The 20,250-nt window shown below is 52.1% G+C and overlaps 2 protein-coding genes across 2 annotated transcripts in view; one reads left to right on the top strand and one right to left on the bottom strand.

Moving 5' to 3' along the window:
- Positions 1 to 5,010: 5,010 nt before the first annotated feature.
- On the top strand, positions 5,011 to 8,952 carry DKK4 (dickkopf WNT signaling pathway inhibitor 4). Its single transcript, XM_062213551.1, has 4 exons — positions 5,011 to 5,121; positions 6,585 to 6,735; positions 7,175 to 7,327; positions 8,417 to 8,952. Exons 1-4 carry the CDS (start codon positions 5,011 to 5,013, stop codon positions 8,668 to 8,670), a joined length of 669 nt encoding a protein of 222 aa, XP_062069535.1. The 3' UTR covers positions 8,671 to 8,952.
- A 1,917-nt stretch (positions 8,953 to 10,869) lies between these two features.
- The window catches only part of POLB (DNA polymerase beta), a 35,093-nt gene continuing 25,712 nt past the window's right edge, over positions 10,870 to 20,250 (bottom strand). The window contains exons 12-14 of the mRNA XM_062213030.1: positions 13,239 to 13,303; positions 12,633 to 12,772; positions 10,870 to 11,129 (exon numbers count right to left, since the gene is read on the bottom strand). Coding sequence (XP_062069014.1) covers positions 11,035 to 11,129; positions 12,633 to 12,772; positions 13,239 to 13,303 — 300 coding nt within the window. The 3' untranslated portion in view covers positions 10,870 to 11,034. The remainder of the gene's footprint in view (positions 11,130 to 12,632; positions 12,773 to 13,238; positions 13,304 to 20,250) is intronic.

Below are 20,250 nucleotides of genomic sequence, written 5' to 3' on the forward strand. Positions count from 1 at the left end.
GGCCAGGCCGAAGCCAGGAGCCAGGAGCTTCTTCTGGGTCTCTCGTGTAGGTGTCAGGGGCTCAAACACTTGGGCCATCTTCTGCCGCTTTTCCCAGGTGCATTAGCAGGGAGCTGGATCAGAACCGGCACCTATAGGCACGTGGCGGCTTTATACACTGCACCATGATGACGTTGGCCCCAAGAGATTATCTTTCACCCGCTGGTTCACTTTCCAAATTCCTGCAACAGCCAGGGCTGGGCCCAGGGTGCAACCAGGAGCCCAGATTAAATCCAGGTCTCCCATGTGAGTGGCAGGGACAACCCAAGTACCTGCGACATTGCCTGCTGCCTCCCAGGGCATGCATCGGCAGGAAGCAGGATTGGAAGTGGAGGTGCTGAGACTTCAGTCACTAAGTGACACTTACTCTCTGGGCCACACACACCCCACCCCGATGCATATATTATTATTACTATTGCTTGCTCTCCTGTGCCAGTTCACTCCTCAACAACTTGGTCTGGGCTGGGCCGAAGTCAGGTCCGGACCTTGCCCCAGGTCCCCCACGTGGCAGGAGATCAGTCACTGGAGGCGCCGTCTGCCGCCTTCCCAGGGTACACGTTAGCGGGGAGCTGGAGTCAGGTGCTGGAGCAGGGGTCACGCCCATGTGGGCAGCGGGCTTCTTTACTGCGAGGGCTAGATGCCTGCTCTCTCTTCCCCTGTCATCACCTTCCAGCTGAACCCCCCAAGTAACCGGGAGCCTGCCGGGGGGCATCGTGGCCGAGGAGCACTGCGGCTCTGACCCAGCAAGCACCTCGGCGGTTCCCGGGGGGCACTTCCGGGGCCTACTTCCCTCCACGCCACTCCGGCCTTTAGGGACCTAGAGGCACCTATGTCTCACTGCAGACAAGGCCTCCGGTGAGAGCGGGCTTCTTCAGCGGATTAGCCAGGACAGACATCTGGGCGAGCCTGCTAGGCAGGGCGGCCCAAGGTGCCACACACTGGGAAGCTCCGGCTGGGAAACCAACAAGAGACTGTTTTTGAAGAGTGTTATGGGTGCTGGGTACTGCAGCAGACCCCCTCCCGGGGTGCACCCAATGTCACCGTGGGTCAGCACCCCACCCTGTTCCTGATGTCACCGTGGGTCAGCCCCCCCGTGTGTTCCCGATGTCACTGTGGGTCAGCAGCCCCCGTGTGTTCCTGATGTCACCGTGGGTCAGCAGCCACCCCCCCGTGTGTTCCTGATGTCACCGTGGGTCAGCACCCCCGTGTGTTCCCGATGTCACCGTGGGTCAGCCCCCCTGTGTGTTCCCGATGTCACCATCGGTCAGCCCCCCCCCCCCCGTGTGTTCCCGATGTCACCGTGGGTCAGCCCCCCCCGTGTGTTCCCGATGTCACCGTGGGTCAGCAGCCCCCCGTGTTCCCGATGTCACCGTGGGTCAGCCCCCCTGTGTGTTCCCGATGTCACCATCGGTCAGCCCCCCCCCCGTGTGTTCCCGATGTCACCGTGGGTCAGCCCCCCCAGTGTGTTCCCGATGTCACTGTGGGTCACCAGCACCAGTGGCACAGCCGAGGAGACTGCAGCCTGGGCAGGTGAACCGACGTTGCCCAGGTCACAGTGATTCTAGAAACCCGTGTGTACCTGTGTGTTCGCCCGTGGGACAGAAGGTTCTGGAGTCTTTCCTGCATGCCAAGCATGCAGTATGCAAGTGCGTCTGCCACAGTCCTGCCCTCACAGAGGGACAAACAAATACAGTCACAGGTGCCATGACAGGCAGATGGATGAGGGCGGGGCAAGGAACGGGAGACCAGCCTGGGGGTCACATCCGCCTGGCCTGACCCCAAAGTCCACTCTCTTCTAATGCTGAGAAGGACAGACAGACGGACGGACTGGGTTGTGCATGCCCTGCCTGTGACCACTGGTGTCCAGCCTCTGCTTCCTGTCTCCTGAGAGCAGAGCGGAGAGTGTGGCACGCGTTGGCCACAGCCGCCAGGCCTGTATCCGCCGTCACAGATACTTGAGTGTCAGGAAAGCCTTGCTCCGCCTCCTCCAACTCACGTCCCAGCGCCATCACCCTGTGCCGGCCGTGCCGGATTAGAAATGTCAGAATCACCCCTGGCTCTGCCCTCCACCCCTCACACCCCCACAGACGCTGCCGGGGCTGCTGTGGGGTCCCCCCTATGCTGGGTTCTCTCTCACTGTGTCACCGCCTGTCCCATCGTCAGGGAGCAATTACAGCTGGGCTCTACGTGACGGCCCGGCCGCGCTTCACACTGCCAGCAGCGCCTTCTTCCTAAAGGCCAATCACACCACGCCCTTGCCAGGCCTCCCGTGACTTTGGGTTGCACCGAGAATAAAATCCAGATGTGTCAGTGGTAGCATGTCAGGTCCTTCACAGTCTAGCCTCACCCTGTCTCCCATTGCCTGTGTCAGCCACACAGAACCTCTCACTAGAGGCTGGATGCACCTCCCGGCCCTTGCACACACTTCAACCTCTGAGCCATCCTTAGGAAACTCCTACTCATCCCACAAAGTCCCACTCAGAAAGTCCCTCCTTTGAAAACACCTTCCTGGCAGGCACCGCGGCTCACTAGGCTAATCCTCCGCCTTGCGGCGCCGGCACACTGGGTTCTAGTCCCGGTCGGGGTGCCGGATTCTGTCCCGGTTGCCCCTCTTCCAGGCCAGCTCTCTACTGTGGCCAGGGAGTGCAGTGGAGGATGGCCCAAGTGCTTGGGCCCTGCACCCCATGGGAGACCAGGATAAGCACCTGGCTCCTGCCATCGGATCAGCGCAGTGCGCCGGCCGCAGCGCGCTACCGCGGCGGCCATTGGAGGGTGAACCAACGGCAAAAGGAAGACCTTTCTCTCTGTCTCTCTCTCTCTCACTGTCCACTCTGCCTGTCAAAAATAAAAAAATAAAAAAATAATAAAAAAAAAAAAAAGAAAACACCTTCCTTTCATTCCTCCAGGAAGTCGAAATCATGCCTTCCTCTGTATTTGTACCTTTGTGACTTTTTCCAGTCTTGCATCCACACTTTTATTTTTGCATATTGAAACCATCTGTGTGTGTGTGTGTGTGTCTTGTCTCTGGACCCCAGATTCTCAGTTTTCTATTTTATTCCTGATATCTACATGCAGGGACTGGGCTGCTACAGGACTTCCCGGGAGTTTGTTTTCCTGTGCATAGCACCCCAGGCTTTTGGTACCGAACTCTTCTCTGTGGTTAGGCAACAGGAAGCAGCAGAAACCAACAGAGCCGGGACCCTGGGGCTGTCTCCTTTATCCTTGGTCCTAATCATCCAACTTCAAAATAAATTCTGTAACACCTCCAGTCACCAGTCTTGTCAGACTATCAAAGCCTGTTTGATGTTGTCAGCTTAAGTGATACAAAAAAAAAAAAAAAAAAAAAAAAAAGCTCTTGAGCGGGGGGAGGGGGGACAGGTGGAGGGAGCCTCAGATCACCTGCTGCAAGCTTCCAGATGGCAGCGGGCCTCCCTCAGATCTGAGGGCGCTCTCGGGGCCATGGCAATGGAGTGGCATCCGGAAGGCCAGGAGCACGGAGGTGCCGCGGATGGCATAAAAAGGGCACGTCTGCAGCTTTAAAATTGTAGCACGTATTTTTATTTTTTTGAAAGGCAGAGAGAGGGAGAGAGGGAGAGAGAGAGAGAAATCTTTCAAGCACTGATTCACTCCTCAAATGCCCACAACAGCCAGGACTGGGCCAGGCTGAAGCCAGGAGCCTGGAACTCCATGCAGATCTCCCTCGTGGGAGTGCCAGGGACCCGAGGTTTGGGCCTCATCTCCGGCCTCCCAGGGCACATGTTAACAGGAAGCTGGGTGGGAAGAGGAGTAGCTGGACTTGGAACCAGGCACTGTGCTGTGGGAGGCAGGCACCCCAGGCAGCGACTTGAGCACTGGGCCACACACCAGCCCATCCACAGTTTTAGATTGTAAACAATGCTTACCCCTGAGGGTACCTGGGCCCACACTGAGAACAAGGGAAACAATGGAGAGAGTTCTAGATTGTACTGCAGCACAAGCGTACATTAATCGCCTTCTCTAAAGAATCTGGCTGGGGGAATAAAAAAATCAGACAGAAAAAGAAAGGGTAAACCAGAAGTTTTTACAAATCCAAACTTGGAACCCTGGAAAGGCGTGGGGTCGCACGTGAAAGCAGCTGGCGAGGCTGCGGCACCCCAGATGACACCTGCTGCTCCGGACCCCGTGTGAAGTCTCCATGCAAATCTGGCACTTCCTCAGCCCTTAAAAGAGAACTTTTGGGGGCCAGCGCTGTGGCGTCGTCGGTAAAGCCGCAGCCTGCAGTGCCAGCATCCCATATGGGCACCGGTTTGAGTCCCGTCTGCCTCTCTGTCTATAGCTCTACCTGTCAAATAATAATAAAAATAAATAAATAAACAGACAAACAAATAAAGGAGAAATTTTGCGAAATCCCATGGAACAGCCCTGACTCCTTTCAAGGAGAGCGACTTCCGGTCGGAGGTGGGTCGGGAACAGGTGCACGTTTGCTGGGGCGGGGGGTCTCCCACCTGCGCGCCAAGCTGCCCCAGCGGGGGCGCTGCGCTCCGGCGCTGGCGCTCGGGGTCAGCCCTGGGCAGTCGCAAGCCGGTCCTCCGCGGCCCCTCGCCCGTTTCGGGCACCTTTCCTGCGGGTGGGCTCGGAGCGGCCTGGGGGTGGGGTGGGGGTGCGCGACGCCTTTGATACCGGGGAGCCCTTTGAACCGCCTTTGATTCGCCGTCGCGAGCGGCGGTTCCACCCCCGAGGACAAAGCCGCGGCCGCGCCGCCACCGAGGCCCGGTTTTGAACTATCGATCAAACAGATTTGGCGGGATCTGTCGAAGCCTGTGGGAGGTGGGCAGGAAGGAAACGGGGGGTGCGGTGGGGAGAAGCGAGGAGGGGGGCGCTCCTGGCTATAAACGGTGCGGGCCGGCGCCTGTCGCCAGAGCCGCGCGCCGCGCCGCCCGCTCTGCGAGCCCGGGGGCAGGTGCTGCGGGCTGCGGGCTGCGGGCTCGGGTCATGGCCGCGGCCGTGCTGCTGGGGCTCGGCTGGCTCTGCGCGCCGCTGGCAGCGCTGGTGCTGGACTTCAACGACATCCGCAGCTCGGCCGACGGGCAGGGGGCGCGCCAGGTAACGCGGCCGCGGGAGGCTGGGGGCGGGGGCTGGCGAGGAGACCCCCGCGTGACTTACCCGAGGCCGCACAGCCCACTCGCGGTGGTGGTGGTGGGGGAATCATGCTGACTGCAAACGGAGAGGGAGCTTCCGAAATCTCCTGGGAAGTGGAGGCCAAAGGGAAGCTGAGGGCGGTGCAAAAAGATGTTGACATCCGTCTCTAGGAGAGGGTCTGGGCAACGTTCATGCAGAATGCGTAGTATTTTTCTCTAAGATTTATGTTATTTTATTTATATGAAAGAGCTAGAAAGAGACAGAGACAGAGAGAGAGATCTTCCATCTGCTGGCTCACTACCCAGATGGCCACAACAGAGCTGAGCTGATCTGAAGCCAGGAGCTTCTTCCGGGTCTCCCACGTGGGTGCAGGGGCCCAAGGACTTGGGCCATCTTCTACTGCTTTCCCAGACCATAGCAGAGAGCTGGATCGGAAGAGGAGCAGCCGGTCCTCGAACTGGCGCCCATATGGGATGCTGGCGCTTCAGGCAGTGGCTTTACCCACTACGCCACAGCGCCGGCCCCTGCATAGTATTTTTTTTTTAAAGCATGGATTTCAGGATCTTTCGGACCACGTTGAACATCTCTCTCTCTCTCTCTCCATATGTGTGTGTGTGTGTATGTATATATATATATTAAATTATTTATCTGAAATGCACACTGCCGGACCGAGAGGGAGAGATCTTACCTCTGCTTGTTCACTTCACAAAGGCTCCCCACCCCCCAACAGCTGCTGCAGCTGAAGCCAGGAGCCAGGAACCCCACGTGGGTCTCCACCTCCTGCCTGGCCAGGCATAGAAGCAGGAAGCTGGCTTGGAAGCAGAGTAGCTGAGAATCAAGCTAGGCTCTCTACTGCAGGTCCAAGTGGCTGTGCCCCAACACCCGCCCCAAGCTCATCTTTTAACTTCATTGCCCCAAGACTTTTCAAGTGCCCTCAATGTGCCATATTACCATAGATATGCTACAAGGGGTCCATAGAATATGTTTATAACATTGCATGTATTATACACAAAGAAAGCACCACCGGGAGACAGTTGATCTTTTCTTCTGCATCACTAAAAATCAGAAGACAAGTGATTTGGGTAAGGCTCGACTGATGGTGTGATGTACAGGACTCAAAATCGAATGGGAAAGCTACAAGCCCCAGTGTCCTATTTAATTAAACGGTAACAGGGCAGCTGGATTTAACAGATGCACACTGAACCTCCTACCACCCTCTGTAAGACACACAGGAGGAGGGTTCCTCCCCCTCCCACACAGCAGGGAGGAAAAGAAAACTCCGGATGCCTCTTCAAACACACCCTTTGCAAGTGCCTAGCTCGTTCCACAGGGGATTTCATTTCCCCTCCGTGGGTGAGACCAGTGGCCCCGTTTGGTCACGTCCCAAGTGGGTGGCCCAGCCTTGCGACAGCACCTTCCCTCCGCAGGGGCCACAGTGCCTGTCCGACAGAGACTGCAGTCCCAGGAGGTTCTGCCTGCAGCCCCACGACGAGAAGCCGTTCTGCGCCACGTGCCGAGGGCTCCGGCGGCGGTGCCAGCGTGCCAGCATGTGCTGCCCGGGGGCTCTGTGCCTGAACGGTGAGACCGCGCGCCCTGCTGGCTGCTCCCTGCAGCCAGCGGTCTTCGGATCCCACCCACCAGAGAGGTCTCTCTGCCGGGCTCCTGGGTTCACACGTGGAGCTCAGGAACGCAAGCTGCCTTTTCTTGGGGAAAGTGAGGCATTGACTTCCGGGCAGTGGTGCTTTGCCAGTGACCTGGAGATAATGGTTCTGCAGGAAAAGATTCGAGTTGGAATCATTTGGGATCACTGAAACACTGCCTTTTGCGTTTGGGTTCCGTTAATTCCCCAGCTACCTTCTTGGCGCGTAAATATTGGGCACGAGTCCCAGGAATCATGCCAGGTATTTATAAAGGAAAGGCAGGGCTGCCGGCAACCCAGGCCGAGCCGTAGGGCAACGAGCATGCGGTGGGCCTGACCCTGAAGTTTTTAACTCTGTCACCCGTGGTTGTCCCTTAGATGTCTGTACGTCAGCGGACGAAGTGACCACACGACTGGAAAGACAAAGCGAGGACCAGGACGGCACAGAAACAAGAGGGTCAACTGAGCACTCGATCGATGAAAACCAACCCCAAAGGAAGCCAAACCCTAAGAGACCACAAGGCGGCAAGGGTGAGTGAGGCATTGTGGGTGTGCTTTATGCCAAAAAACATTTAGAGGCCCGAATGGACTTTATTCCTCTCCAGCCCAGAAACACAGGGGATGTGTCCTACTGGTCATCTCTTTCCTAAGAGCATCATGCAGGGAGCCAGCAGGCCACGAGGACAGAGAAAAAGAGCCACCGCACTGGCCTGGTTAGCCGGTGATTCACCATGCAACAGCGCGCTCACACACACACACACACACACACGAGTCCAGTCAATACTGCAGTTTAACAAATGGCAGTTTATACAGTACTAGGACCTGGACATAACAGAGGTGGAAATAGACGCAGTGACTCCTCAGCTCACTAGGACGCAGCTGTTGACAAAAGTGCAATGTCAAATTCCAGCGTCTGACGTAGCCTTTGACGTAACCTAGCCGGAGTGTCTTAAAGTGGTGAACTGGCCCCTTAATGCAACACTCTCTCTACACACTGGAATAAATCCCACTGAATAAGACGTTCATGTCTCTGATGACGCTTTTTTTTTTTTTTTTTTTTGGACAGCCAGAGTGGACAGTGAGAGAGAGAGACAGAGAGAAAGGTCTTTCTTTTTGCCGTTGGTTCACCCTCCAATGGCCGCCGCGGTAGGCGCGCTGCGGCCAGCGCACCGCGCTGATCTGATGGCAGGAGCCAAGTGCTTCTCCTGGTCTCCCATGGGGTGCAGGGCCCAAGTACTTGGGCCATCCTCCACTGCACTCCCTGGCCACAGCAGAGAGCTGGCCTGGAAGAGGGGCAACCGGGACAGAATCCGGCGCCCCGACCGGGACTAGAACCCGGTGTGCCGGCGCCGCAAGGCGGAGGATTAGCCTGTTAAGCCACGGCGCCGGCCTCTGATGACATTTTAACCGTATAAAACAAGCAGTGGCTCTCAGGTCGGGCTGGAACTTCCACTTCACCATGGCTTTCAGCGCCAGCGCCCAGCTGAGACCTGCGTACTCCTCCTGTTCCTTGTTGGCGGCCTTTGGCCCCGGATCCCGCGCCGCCCCTGCCCCTGCCCCTGGCCCTGCCCCTGCCCCTGCCCACGCCTCACCCACTCAAGCCCACGTCTCTTGTTCCAGGACAAGAGGGGGAGAGCTGTCTGAGGACTCTGGACTGTGGCCCCGGGCTTTGCTGTGCGCGTCATTTTTGGACGAAGATCTGTAAGCCGGTCCTGCTGGAGGGGCAGGTGTGTTCCAGGAGGGGGCACAAAGAGCCCGCTCAGGGTCCGGAGATCTTCCAGCGTTGTGACTGCGGCCCCGGGCTGTCGTGTCGAAGTCAGGCGACCGGCAATCGACAACACGCACGGTTGAGAGTCTGCCAGAAGCACAGATAAAAATCTGCAGACTGCCGAGTGAAGAAGGATGCTCGCGGTGCTCAGCGGAACCCCAGCCGTTCACCGCAAGACCTGCGCACGCTGTCTCCTGCAGCCGAATCTCGTGGCAACAGAGACCCTACTGCCCTTCGAGGAACGCCGGCGGCTTCTGCCTTTTGGCTGTCTCTCCAGAAGACTAACGTGCTTCTGCAGCAACGGTTTTGATTCTGATCTAGCGACTCGGTTGGTTCAAATCAATTTTTTGAAAAATTGGAATTGTATATATTTAAGGTACACACTGTGATGCCGTCATACACACGTAGTGAACTGATGACTAGAGTTAAGCTGATTAACATCTGTCTCCAAATAAACCTTTAGAAAATTTCTGTGAGAGGCCGGTACCTGATAGTGTCTTTGGGGGAAATAAATTGATGGTATCTCAAGTTACAAGGAAACAATTTCTTGTATCTTACCAAGGAAAATGATACAATAAATACTATGTCTATGCTTAAAAACTCTATTATTTCCCCTCATTTCTTGAAAAGATATTTCACTACAAAACAATTTGGTTATTAAAGAAATAAGATTCAAACATAATATCTTAATTTGTATTGTCTGTGACAATTACAAAGCATTTTCACATATCTTGTTTTCAAAAGCTTTATTTACCATCTGATAACTTCTAGAGACTTATTTATTTATTTAAAAGACAGAGAGAAGAAGGAGAGAGAGAGATCTTCTATCTACTGGTTCACTCCCCAGGTGGCTGCAGTGGCCAAGGCTGGGCCAAGCCAAAGCCAGGAGCCAGCAACTCCATACTGGTCTCTTATACCCTGGGTGACTGGGCTCCAAGTACTTGGCCCCCCATCCACTGCCTTCCCAAGTGCATTAGTAGGAAGCTGGATCAGAAGTGGATCAATCAGGACTAAACCAGCACTCCAACATGCGATGCTAGCATTGCAAGTAGTGGTCTAACCCACTGAGCCACAATGCCATCCCCCTTGATAATTGTTTTGGCTTTTTTTTTTTTTTTTTTTTTTTTGAGATTTACTTATTTATTAGGAAGTCAGAGTTCCAGAGAGAGAGAGAGAGAGAGAGCGCGAGTGAGCAATCTTCCATCCGCTGGCTCACTCCCCAAATGACCCCGACAGCAGGGGTAGGCCAGGCAGAAGCCAGGAGCCTGTCTACCACGTGCTGGCAGGGGTCCAAACAGGCCATCATCTGCCGCCTTCCAGGGTACATTGGCAGAGCTGAGTCAGAAGTGGAATAGTCGGGACTCTACCCAGTGCTCACAGGGAATGCTGGCATTGCAGGCAGCAGCTTAACCCACCATACCACAATGCTAGTGTGCATTTTTATATTTGGAAGCTAGGGCTTTTTTCAAGGAGTGTTTCTTTCTATTTTTTTTTTTTTCTTTTTTTACAATTTGTACTGAAACATTACCTTGGAGGGAAACTCAAGCAAAAAAAATTGCAATTTTTTTTAAGAGCCGGTGCTGTGGTGCAGCAGGTAAAGCTGCCATCCCATATGTGCACCAGTTCGAGTCCCGGCTGTTCCACTTCTGATCCAGCTCTCTGCTATGGCCTGGGAAAGCAGTGGAAGATGGCGCAAGTGCTTGGCCCCTGCACCCGTGTGGGAGACGCTCCTTGATTCAGATTAGCACAGCTCCTGCCATTGTGGCCATCTGGGGAGTGGACCAGCGGATAGAAGACATGTCTCTCTCTCTCCCTCTGTCTCTCTGCCTCTTCTTCTCTCTCTGTAACTCTGCCTTTCAAATAAATAAATCTTTTAAAAAACCTGCAATTTTTGTTTAAAATTTAAGAGGCCAAAATTATGCATATTAGAAGTGGTTTTGCTTAGGGAAGCTCTGTGTAATGGGTCACAGCCAAGTGCTACAGATGTCATTTAGGAGATAAACCCTACCCTGTTATCAGTATGGATTACAAGACTGTGGGCCAAAGAAAAAATTACATTCATGAAGGTTCCTAGTTTCTAACACACCTTGAATGATCTTCTAGAAGAGGCCAGACCTTGGTGTGCCTTAACGACTAATTCATGATCAGGAAAGGAGAGGAAGCAGGGTGATGTGATTTATACACAGGGCAGAAAATGAGAAAACAAAAATGCCCGCTAAACATTCGCTATGATCTCATCTCACTTCTGTCTGCTAAACCCACAGTGATGTGAAGACAGTACCTAATGTACACCAAGCGTACTTGCGAAGAAGATAAAACAACATCCAATAACGTCAAGACCTTTTATTGACTCTAATGCAAGCTAGGCATGAAGACGAAACAGTCACTTAAAACACCAAAGACCCTTACATAGCAAAGGTTACGGAATAAATTAAGATGCCTGGCGCTGTGTCTGGGAGAAGGACATGCCTCATTCGCTCCGATCCTTGGGTTCCCGGTACTTCCACTGGATGTAGTCAAAGATGTCTTTCTCGCTATCCACTGGCAGGGGCTCTCCAGCCACTCCTGCAAGTAGAGACAAAAAGAAACGGATCTGAAGAGCCGGTTTTGGAGCTTAGTTATAGAGGGAACAGGATTGAGAGTTCTGTGCAATTTGCTTTCAGAAGAACACGGTAATGAAGCCCCTAGCAAAAAGATACTGGCTGCCTCCCTCTGCTCGTGTGAGCTTTGTCACATATGTGGCCAGCGCTCCCGAAGGCATTGAGGATCCCAATGACAGCCATGGAAGTGGCTCTCGTTCATAATGTTCTTCTGTGCTGCGTCTCCAGCGTAGCCACCGTGCACTACAAGGTCCCCAGGTGACCAGTGTGCCTTTGACATTTGGGATGTGCCGCCCTGGTCTACCCAGAGAAAAGCTCTATTTCAGACTTCAGGGCACAATGGCAACAACATCCTTTCCTAGCGGGGAACAGAAAACCACAATGAGGCCGGCGCCGTGGCTTAACAGGCTAATCCTCCCCCTTGCGGCACCGGCACACCAGGTTCTAGTCCCAGTCAGGGCGTCGGATTCTGTCCTGCTTGCCCCTCTTCCAGGCCAGCTCTCTGCTATGGCCCAGGAGTGCAGTGGAGGATGGCCCAAGTGCTTGGGCCCTGCACCCGCATGGGAGACCAGAAGAAGCACCTGGCTTCTGGCTTTGGATCAGCGAGATGCACCGGCCACAGCGGCCATTGGAGGGTGAACCAACGGCAAAAAGGAAGACCTTTCTCTCTGTCTCTCTCACTATCCACTCTGCCTGTCAAAACAAAACAAAACAAAACATAATGAAATGCTAACAGCCCTAGAGCACAGAGTAAGCCATCCTTATTCTTTTAACTTGAAACAGCCCAGCGCCAAACTACCCAGTTTTGGGAAGCACTGAAAGCAGTGACACCAAGTTCTTCAGAAGTCTTGGAGATATATTCTAGTTCTAATTGACAGCTGCAGGTGGAAACCATGGACTCCACCCCAACAGAGCTGCAAAGCATTCTTGCCTTGATGGCCAGCAGTTGAGAACCCTCGGGATCACAGCCCTGTTGGTTCCTGAGGGACTAGCAACACAAAACTACAATTACCTGGCAAAGTCCTACAAAGTTTTTTAAAGAAACTAAATTTGCTAAGCCAGAATATCTATAACCTCCTCTTTGTTTTTTTTCCTTTTTTTTTTTTAAAAAAAAAGATTTTATTTTTATTTTGTATGAGAGGTAGAGTTACAGACAGAGGTGCAGAGGCAGAGAGAAAGGTCTCCTTTCCCCTGGTTTACTCCCTAGATGGCCACAATGGCTGGAGCTGAGCCAATCTGAAGCCAGGAGCCAGGAGCTTCCTCTGGGTCTCCCACTCAGGTGCAGGAGCCCAAGCACTTAGGCCATCATCTGCTGCTTTCCCAGGTGCATTAGCAGGGAGCTGAATTGGAAAAGGAGCAGCCGGGACTCGAACCGGTGCCCATATGGGATGCTGGTGCTGCAGGCAGAAGCCTAGCCCACTACACCACAGTGCCGCCCCACAACCTCCTGCAGGCCCCCGACGCTCACCAGTGACTCCCAGGGGACGAATGGTGTACTCGTTGATTGTGAAGCCCTTTTCCAGGGCATGGGCTCTCATATTCTTATTGAAAATATCACTCCCAGTGAAATAGAGAACACCGCAGTAGTACTGATCTTTGGGTATCAACCTAAAAAACCAACCATAAATAAACTGGTTAGTTACCCATTCAAATCTGGCAAATGCACAACTCCTCAAGTTAATAAGGAACAGACAGCTCTAAGAAGTCTATAGGTTCACCTGAAAAGGAGACAGACCATCCAGATGAGCCCAATAGGGCTCAGTGAAGTGTCCTGTGTGCGGGAGGCACGCAGGAAGGAGAACATGAGCACTCTTAAGCTGACTTTGGCAGGAAACACTTCTGGGCGGTGGAAGCCACAATGGGGGGTGCAACATCTGGAGACGGGAAACAGAGCCCGAGGACGGGCGTTTGCTTCCTAGCTCTTCAGACTAACCCTGACTGACGTGTGGGAGCGGCAATCAGCCCTTCAGAATAAAAAGGAGTTTGAGACCTTGATGTGAACTCCAAGGTACTCAGAGGAGGAGGGGGGAGAGACAGAGGGGGCAGTCAGCAGGTGAGCATGAAGTTCCGATACCTGATATCGATTCTTCTGTGTGGGTATTCCTTTTCATCATTCTCAATGGGAAGCTGGCAGACACCCTAAAATGGACATTTTAAAGAATATTTAAAGATCTTTTAAGCTTGAGGCTTAAACTAGCATTTAAGGCTATTGTGGCTTTTGGTAGACAGCAGTTTAGAACTCTGAGCACCTCTAACTCTCGGTAGCTTCTCTCAACTATGTATTAACCCTCCTTTCTATTTCACTTCATGACAGACAACTACATAGAACAGAAAACAAGGATTGAAGTTAGCTGGGTCTGGCCTGTTGCGGTGTCTACACAAGAAGCTAACCTGGGAGAGCACCGACATCAAAGACAGGGAGCCAACACAGGAAGCAACTTGAAAAGAAACCAGAATTATGCAGGCCAGGAACAAGGCTACCGGTAATGTACCAGCTAACAGGACACAGTCCATCAGGAGACACGGCAGAACACTCCAGAAAAAGAACCGCCAGGGGAAAGGTTTAACTCAAAATAAAAAGTAGGATAGCAACGTGGAAGGGCTTGACATTGAGGAAATCTCTCAGGAATTAGGGGGGAGGGGGAGAGAGAGAGAGAGAGAGAGAGAGAGAAATTAGGATAATTTAAAAGACCAGAACACGAGAGGATTTTTTCTTTCTTTTCCGCCAGTGAGTCTTCACATACTTCAGTTTTCAAACAAAAATGATCAAAGTTTGTTTTCTTTTCTCTTTCCAGGAAAACGAGCAAAAATTCTGAATGGGGCATCAACTCACACATACGAGTGTGTGCGCACAGTTCAAAGTGAAGGTGTCCAGCCCCGCACCCCAAGGAAAACACACAGCTGACTTCTCAGTAGCCAAGTCAGTTACCCAGGCCACCACGAGCCCTGCTGCTCGTCAGCAACACTGAACACTACCGCTTACACTGGGTACTCCTACGGCTGAAAGAGTAATCAAACGTGCTGCCCTTCAAAATAGGAAACCTAGCTTCGGTGGGCCTGAACAAGAACCGACCCTGCACCGGCTCAGCGGGGGCCGCCCTCGGAATTACCGTGGGCACTACCTCGCCAACACGCGTGTCTGGACCCACAGGAAGGATCTCAGCGACTGCCGCATCAGTCATGGGATTTCGTCTCCTGGTCTGTTCCCTTCCTCAAGGCTAATCTTAGTTCCTGCATCTTTCTGAAGTGCTCGCGTTAAAGAACTTCTGCATTGCTGTGTGAATTCTGTGTTAGTGAGCGCATTCATTTTTGTTTTGGCGTTTCAGCCCAGCGGCTGCACGGTGAGTGTTTGAAATAACGCCTCTTTCATTTCCGTATCTTCTAGCGTCCCTTGAGACCTCACTGTGGGTATTTCACAGAAAATCGCTCAAGGTCACACCTGCCCAAAAAGACTAAAATTCGGCGCTCATCAGACGCTTTCCTTCCGGGAAGAACAGCGCACTGCTCTAGCAGGGGTGGGGAACGTGTCTGCTCCAGAGGGCCATCTGTAGAGGTGTAGCATCACGTGCAGGCTGCACACAGCGTTCAGTTTAAGTTAGCCTGCCGACCTGCTGCGTTTTGAGTTCTGCCTTGAGGTTGCTTGGGAGGGCCAGGCCCAGGGGTTTTCACAGGCCTTACAGGGCATGCGGGCCAGCTGCTCCCCACCGCTGAGATGGCCTGGAATCACCCTGGCTTTCCTTAGATTTAGTTACTCTCAGCTTAAGAGTTCCTGTCCGGAGACAACAAACATGCACAGACAAACCTTTACAACTAGCCAGGGGCAGCCAGAGGTTTTCAATCAAATGCGTACGGAATGAGAATGGTTTCTTCTACTTCGGAAGTTGCCTTCATTCTGTAGCCAATCTCCTTCCAGAGGCCTGGAGACTGTATTTTCTTTGGATGCCACTGCTAATGCTGACTCACACAGGGTCGCTGCTCTGAATCCTGCTCTCTCTTCCCCCAGGCACCTGCATGGCTACCATGGCTACCGCCCAGTTCAATCCTGCGCCTGCAGTCCCTGCTTTCCCCAAACCCCGACCCCTCCCTTTTAAAGCACTTACCATCTGAACCTACCACGCTAGCTAATTAGCTACACGTTGACCACCAGTCCTTTCCCATAGCACCCACATACAGCTTCCACTTAAGTTCACCGATCTGTCCCAAGCTTCTAGAACAGGGCCTGGGATACGGAAGGCACTTGATACCCATTGTTGAACCGCCTGGACACACTGCATTCCAGTAGGGCTCTTCTCCCCAGTTGGTCCTCCTTCCGGGGCGCCATGCCCTCACTGTCTAAGCCTGCTTTTGCTCCGCCTGCCTCTGCTGATCTAGTTCCACACAGGTGCTATCTCACACTTGTGCAGCAGTCCAACCCTGGCAAGATTCAGAATCTTCAGGGCTGTTCAAGTAAGAATCTGTACAATCCAACCAAATATTTGAACAAACCCTTCAAACTCTCCACATGTATTTCTTAACCTGAGCTGTATAACTGTTCTCTGACACAGGACAAATATTATCATTTTATAGGTGAGAAAAATTTGGCACAAGAACTCAAATCGCCCAGTGGCACACAATGCACCAGCAATGGAGCCAGGATGAGATCCTCTATGGCTTCCCCACAACAGGCAGCGTGGCTGTGGAACCAGCGGGGAGACTTCTGAAAGCCACCACCAGCACCAAGGGTGCCCTGAGTGGACTCTCTCTCTAACTTCCAGAGCAGCAGTGGAGGGAGAAGAGAACCATGTTCTTCCTTTGTAAAAATGAGCCCGGGCACATCGCAAGTCTTGCACTAAGAACTCACCTGCTTCCCCTGCCGGAGCTCCCTGACCGCCCAGTCATCGCAGGCTGTGGGTACAGCTGCTGTAGGCCCCGCCTCTACTGCTCCTGGCAAGAAGCCCAAACCCCTGCCCCGTGTGCAGGGGACCAACACATCAAAGACTTCAGGACCTACAGTTCTGTGAAGATGGCCTCCCTCACAGAAAAGCCAGTCCCCAGCAGTTCCTGAGCTCAGAGGGGCACAAGCATGTGGCCCACAAGAAGGCAAAGAAGATATTTTGCAGAGAGCACAAGACCTGATCTGTGTTCTTGGCTGGCTCTCAGGAGTACAAGGCTCACAGACCTGCCCTGGTGAAGTGGCTGCTGAGGACCAGAGGGAGATGCTCTTAAGGCAAATGAGGGCTTTATGGGAAGATATAAGACAACCAGAGGAATCTAAATCATGCGAGGACAACCATCAGTGTGTAGGTGAGCTACATCCAAAAACAGAAAGAGAAACTCTGCACTGAGTATATGGGGCTGCATCCAATTCGCCGTCAGGAACAAAAACAACTTTAGAGAAACTGGAAAAGGAGTCAGGAGACTTCACAGAAATTGAAGGAGAGTACAGTCAAAATATTGCAAAAATGTAAAGAATTAACATATATGAGGAATGGTGGAAATGTGCCCTAAACCAGACATGGAGACCTAGTAACAAGAAGTGAACCTGCGCAGCTGCAAATGCCCCAGCCTGTAAATCTTCAGCTCAAATGAGAGAGAGGTTCAACTTCTCCTAAGAGTATGGATTCTCTTCAATAACGAAGTCTCCAAGCACAACAGCAGGCCATTCTGTGGTATGAGACGTTCAGGGTGGTTTACAGGACCCTCAAGATACATTTCTGAATTCTGACAGAACTGCCTTTGCTGCCTGGGAAGCTCAGGCCGACGTCTACGGAAAACATTTCTGGGAGCTGGATGTGCTTGGCTGCTGGTGCCAAAGGAGTCTCAGGTTGGGAAGAAAGGTGCACTGAGCCTGAGCACATATTTCTTGCGTGTAAGAAGCGTGTTGGCTCAGGTTTTTACTTTTTTAAAATTAATTAATTAATTTATTTGACAGAGTTAGTGAGAGAGAGAGAGACAGAGAGAAAGGTCTTCCTTCCGTTGGTTCACTCCCCAAATGGCCGCTACGGCCGGAGCTACACCAATCCGAAGCCAGGAGCCAGGTGCTTCCTCCTGGTCTCCCATGTGGGTGCAGGGCCCAAGCACTTGGGCCATCCTCCACTGCCCTCCCGGGCCACAGCAGAGAGCTGGCCTGGAAGAGGAGCAACCGGGACTAGAACCTGATGCACATATGGGATGCCGGCGCCGCAGGCAGAGGATTAACCAAGTGACCCACGGCCCCTCAGGTTTTTACTTGAAATGAACATGTGTGGTCATTACCTACAGTGTATGTTACGGCTGTTCATCTACTTGGTGATGTGCCAACGTGACCAGAATGTGAGGCTGTGTGACTTCATCTGAAGAGACAATGCAGGACGATGCAGGCCAGACAGACCTGGCACCCTACCACGCACGTGTCAGTCTGCAATACCCCTTTTCCTCCTCTTGATCACCTATTATTATTCTTTTTTTTTTTTTTTACAGGCAGAGTGGACAGTGAGAGAGAGAGACAGAGAGAAAGGTCTTCCTTTGCCGTTGGTTCACCCTCCAATGGCCGCTGCGGCTGGCGCGCTGCGGCCAGCGCACCACGCTGATCTGATGGCAGGAGCCAGGCGCTTCTCCTGGTCTCCCATGGGGTGCAGGGCCCAAGGACTTGGACCATCCTCCACTGCCTTCCTGGGCCACAGCAGAGAGCTGGCCTGGAAGAGGGGCAACCGGGACAGAATCCGGAGCCCTGACCGGGACTAGAACCCGGTGTGCTGGCGCCGCTAGGCGGAGGATTAGCCTATTGAGCCGTGGTGCCAGCCTTGATCACCTATTCACTCTGCTGGGAAGAAATTCTCATAAGGGATCCTCAGGGATAGGTTAAGCTTTTGCTTATTTGAGCATAAAGTAGCTGGCTTTTTGTTTTTGTTTGAAAATAAAAAGTTATGAGAACTTAAAAAAAAAAAAACCTTCCATCTTGTGTATCCAAATCTATTCCTGACCAACGTGACATAGCCATGATGATGCTCTTTTCCTTGCAACAAGGCACAAATCCCCTCCTATTGTCTCCAAAATAAAATGAAGAACGCTTCTCTTGCTAACAAATAAATAATGTCTCAGAATGCCAGAGCAGCAGGGAACATGGCATTCTTCAAGCTGCAGACTGTAAAGCACATATATTGTACCCAGATAGAAACCCACTGCAATGGACTCCTTGGTTTGACGGAAGGCCTTAGTTGCTTGCTGTTATCATCTGAGTCTTCTATACTTTTAAAACCAACTCCTTTCTTATTTTTTAGTTTCCAGAGATTCTCTTCCTGGCAATACCTGCTGACTTGCCGCCAGGTATACCACTCAAACGTGATGGCAGGAGAGCATTTCCTGGCACCCAGCTTTCTCTAGTCTTTCACGGACCACATGAGCAGCAGAGGTCTGCACTGGCCTAACCTCCAGCAGCCGCTGCCACTGGGAGGTGGCTGCTCTCACACCTGCCAGGCAGTCTCTCCTTCCTCCATGGAGCAGCTACTGGGATGACCCAAGCCCACCCTCGTCAACAACTCTGTGTGTCACACATGCTTGGCTACCCAACCTTCCACTCAGGTTACTCCCAGGCCTTGGTGTGGCCTTTCTTGTACTCTTGCTAGCTTCATCTTACCGCCTCTGCCGCTCTGTCCCCAGGTCTCCCCCTTTAGCACAGCAGAATGCTATTAAGATTAGGAAAAACACTTCTGCTATTGTGATGTGTAGGCACCTGCCTGTCACTAACCCTGAAAACCGCTGGTGCTTTTCACAGAGAGGACTACTAGAGGAAGAGCTTCAGCTCAAGGCTCTGTACCTGTCTACTTTGCAAAAATCTAATCATTTCTAGGATTTTATCTGAGTGTTCCTCCAAGGTAAGATTATGCACATTCACTCACAGTGATTTAAATCAATCTAAATTTAAAAAGGACATCCGCGGGACCACATATAAACCCTATTTTCAAGATCATCTCGTGTGTGTATACTTTGGGGCACAGAGTAAACCGCAAAACCTGTCAGATTCAAGAGAATAAATCTTGATTTAATTCCCAAAGACTTTTTTTTAACGTTGGGGAAAAAATAGTTCTTTGGAAAACACTGTTGGAGTGCAACCAACTTAGATAGTACACTTGCACAGTCCATTATGTAACCATGCTGAATGTTTAATATGATTGGGTATGTGCGTGTGTACAGTTAGATGTACATCACATAAAACATCGGAACCATTTTCAAGTATACAGTTGTGTGGTGTTGTGCAACCATCACCATCACCTACACCATTCATCTCTAGGACACTGTCACCTTCCCCACCTTAAACTCCTCACCCATTAGACAGGAACTTCCCAATATCCCTTCTCCCAGGCCCTGGCGGCCACCATTCTACTTTCTGAATTATCTTTAATTATCTTTCTCAACCATCTTCTCCTTCTGGCTAACACTCCTGTCAAATCTATGCACTGACTGTCACTAGTTCTGGCTCGCTCGCTCTCAAAAGCACAGTCTTCTCCTTTTGGCCATACAAGTTGAGAAAATGGGACACTGAGGAATAAAGACCCAAATGATGTGTTCTAGTGACCAAGAAAATAGAGGTAAGCCTAAGAAAGAAAAGTTTTCTTGTTTTGTTTTGTTTTGTGACAGGCAGAGTTAGACAGTGAGAGAGTGAGAGTGAGAGTGAGAGAGAGAGAGACAGAGAGAGAGAGAAAGGTCTTCCTTTCCATTGGTTCACTCCCCAAATGGCCGCTACGGCTGGCACACCGCGCTGATCCGAAGCCAGGAGCCAGGTGCTTCTCCTGGTCTCCCATGTAGGTGCAGGGCCCAAGGACTTGGGCCATGCTCCACTGCACTCCTGGGCCACACAGAGAGCTGGACTGGAAGAGGAGCAACTGGGACAGAATCCGGCACCCCAACTGGGACTAGAATCTGGGGTACCGGTGCCGCAGGCAGAGGATTAGCCAAGTGAGCTACGGTGCCGGCCAGTTTTTTTTTTTTTAAAGATTTATTTACTTATTTATTTGAATGACAATGTGTGTGTGTGTGTGACAAAGAGAGAGAGATTAATCTTTCCTCAGCTAGCTCACACCCCAAATGGCCACAAGCACCAGGGCTGGGTCAGGCTCAAGCCAGGGGCC

Source organism: Lepus europaeus, chromosome 16, assembly GCF_033115175.1.
Source record: "Lepus europaeus isolate LE1 chromosome 16, mLepTim1.pri, whole genome shotgun sequence".
NCBI lineage: Eukaryota > Metazoa > Chordata > Mammalia > Lagomorpha > Leporidae > Lepus > Lepus europaeus.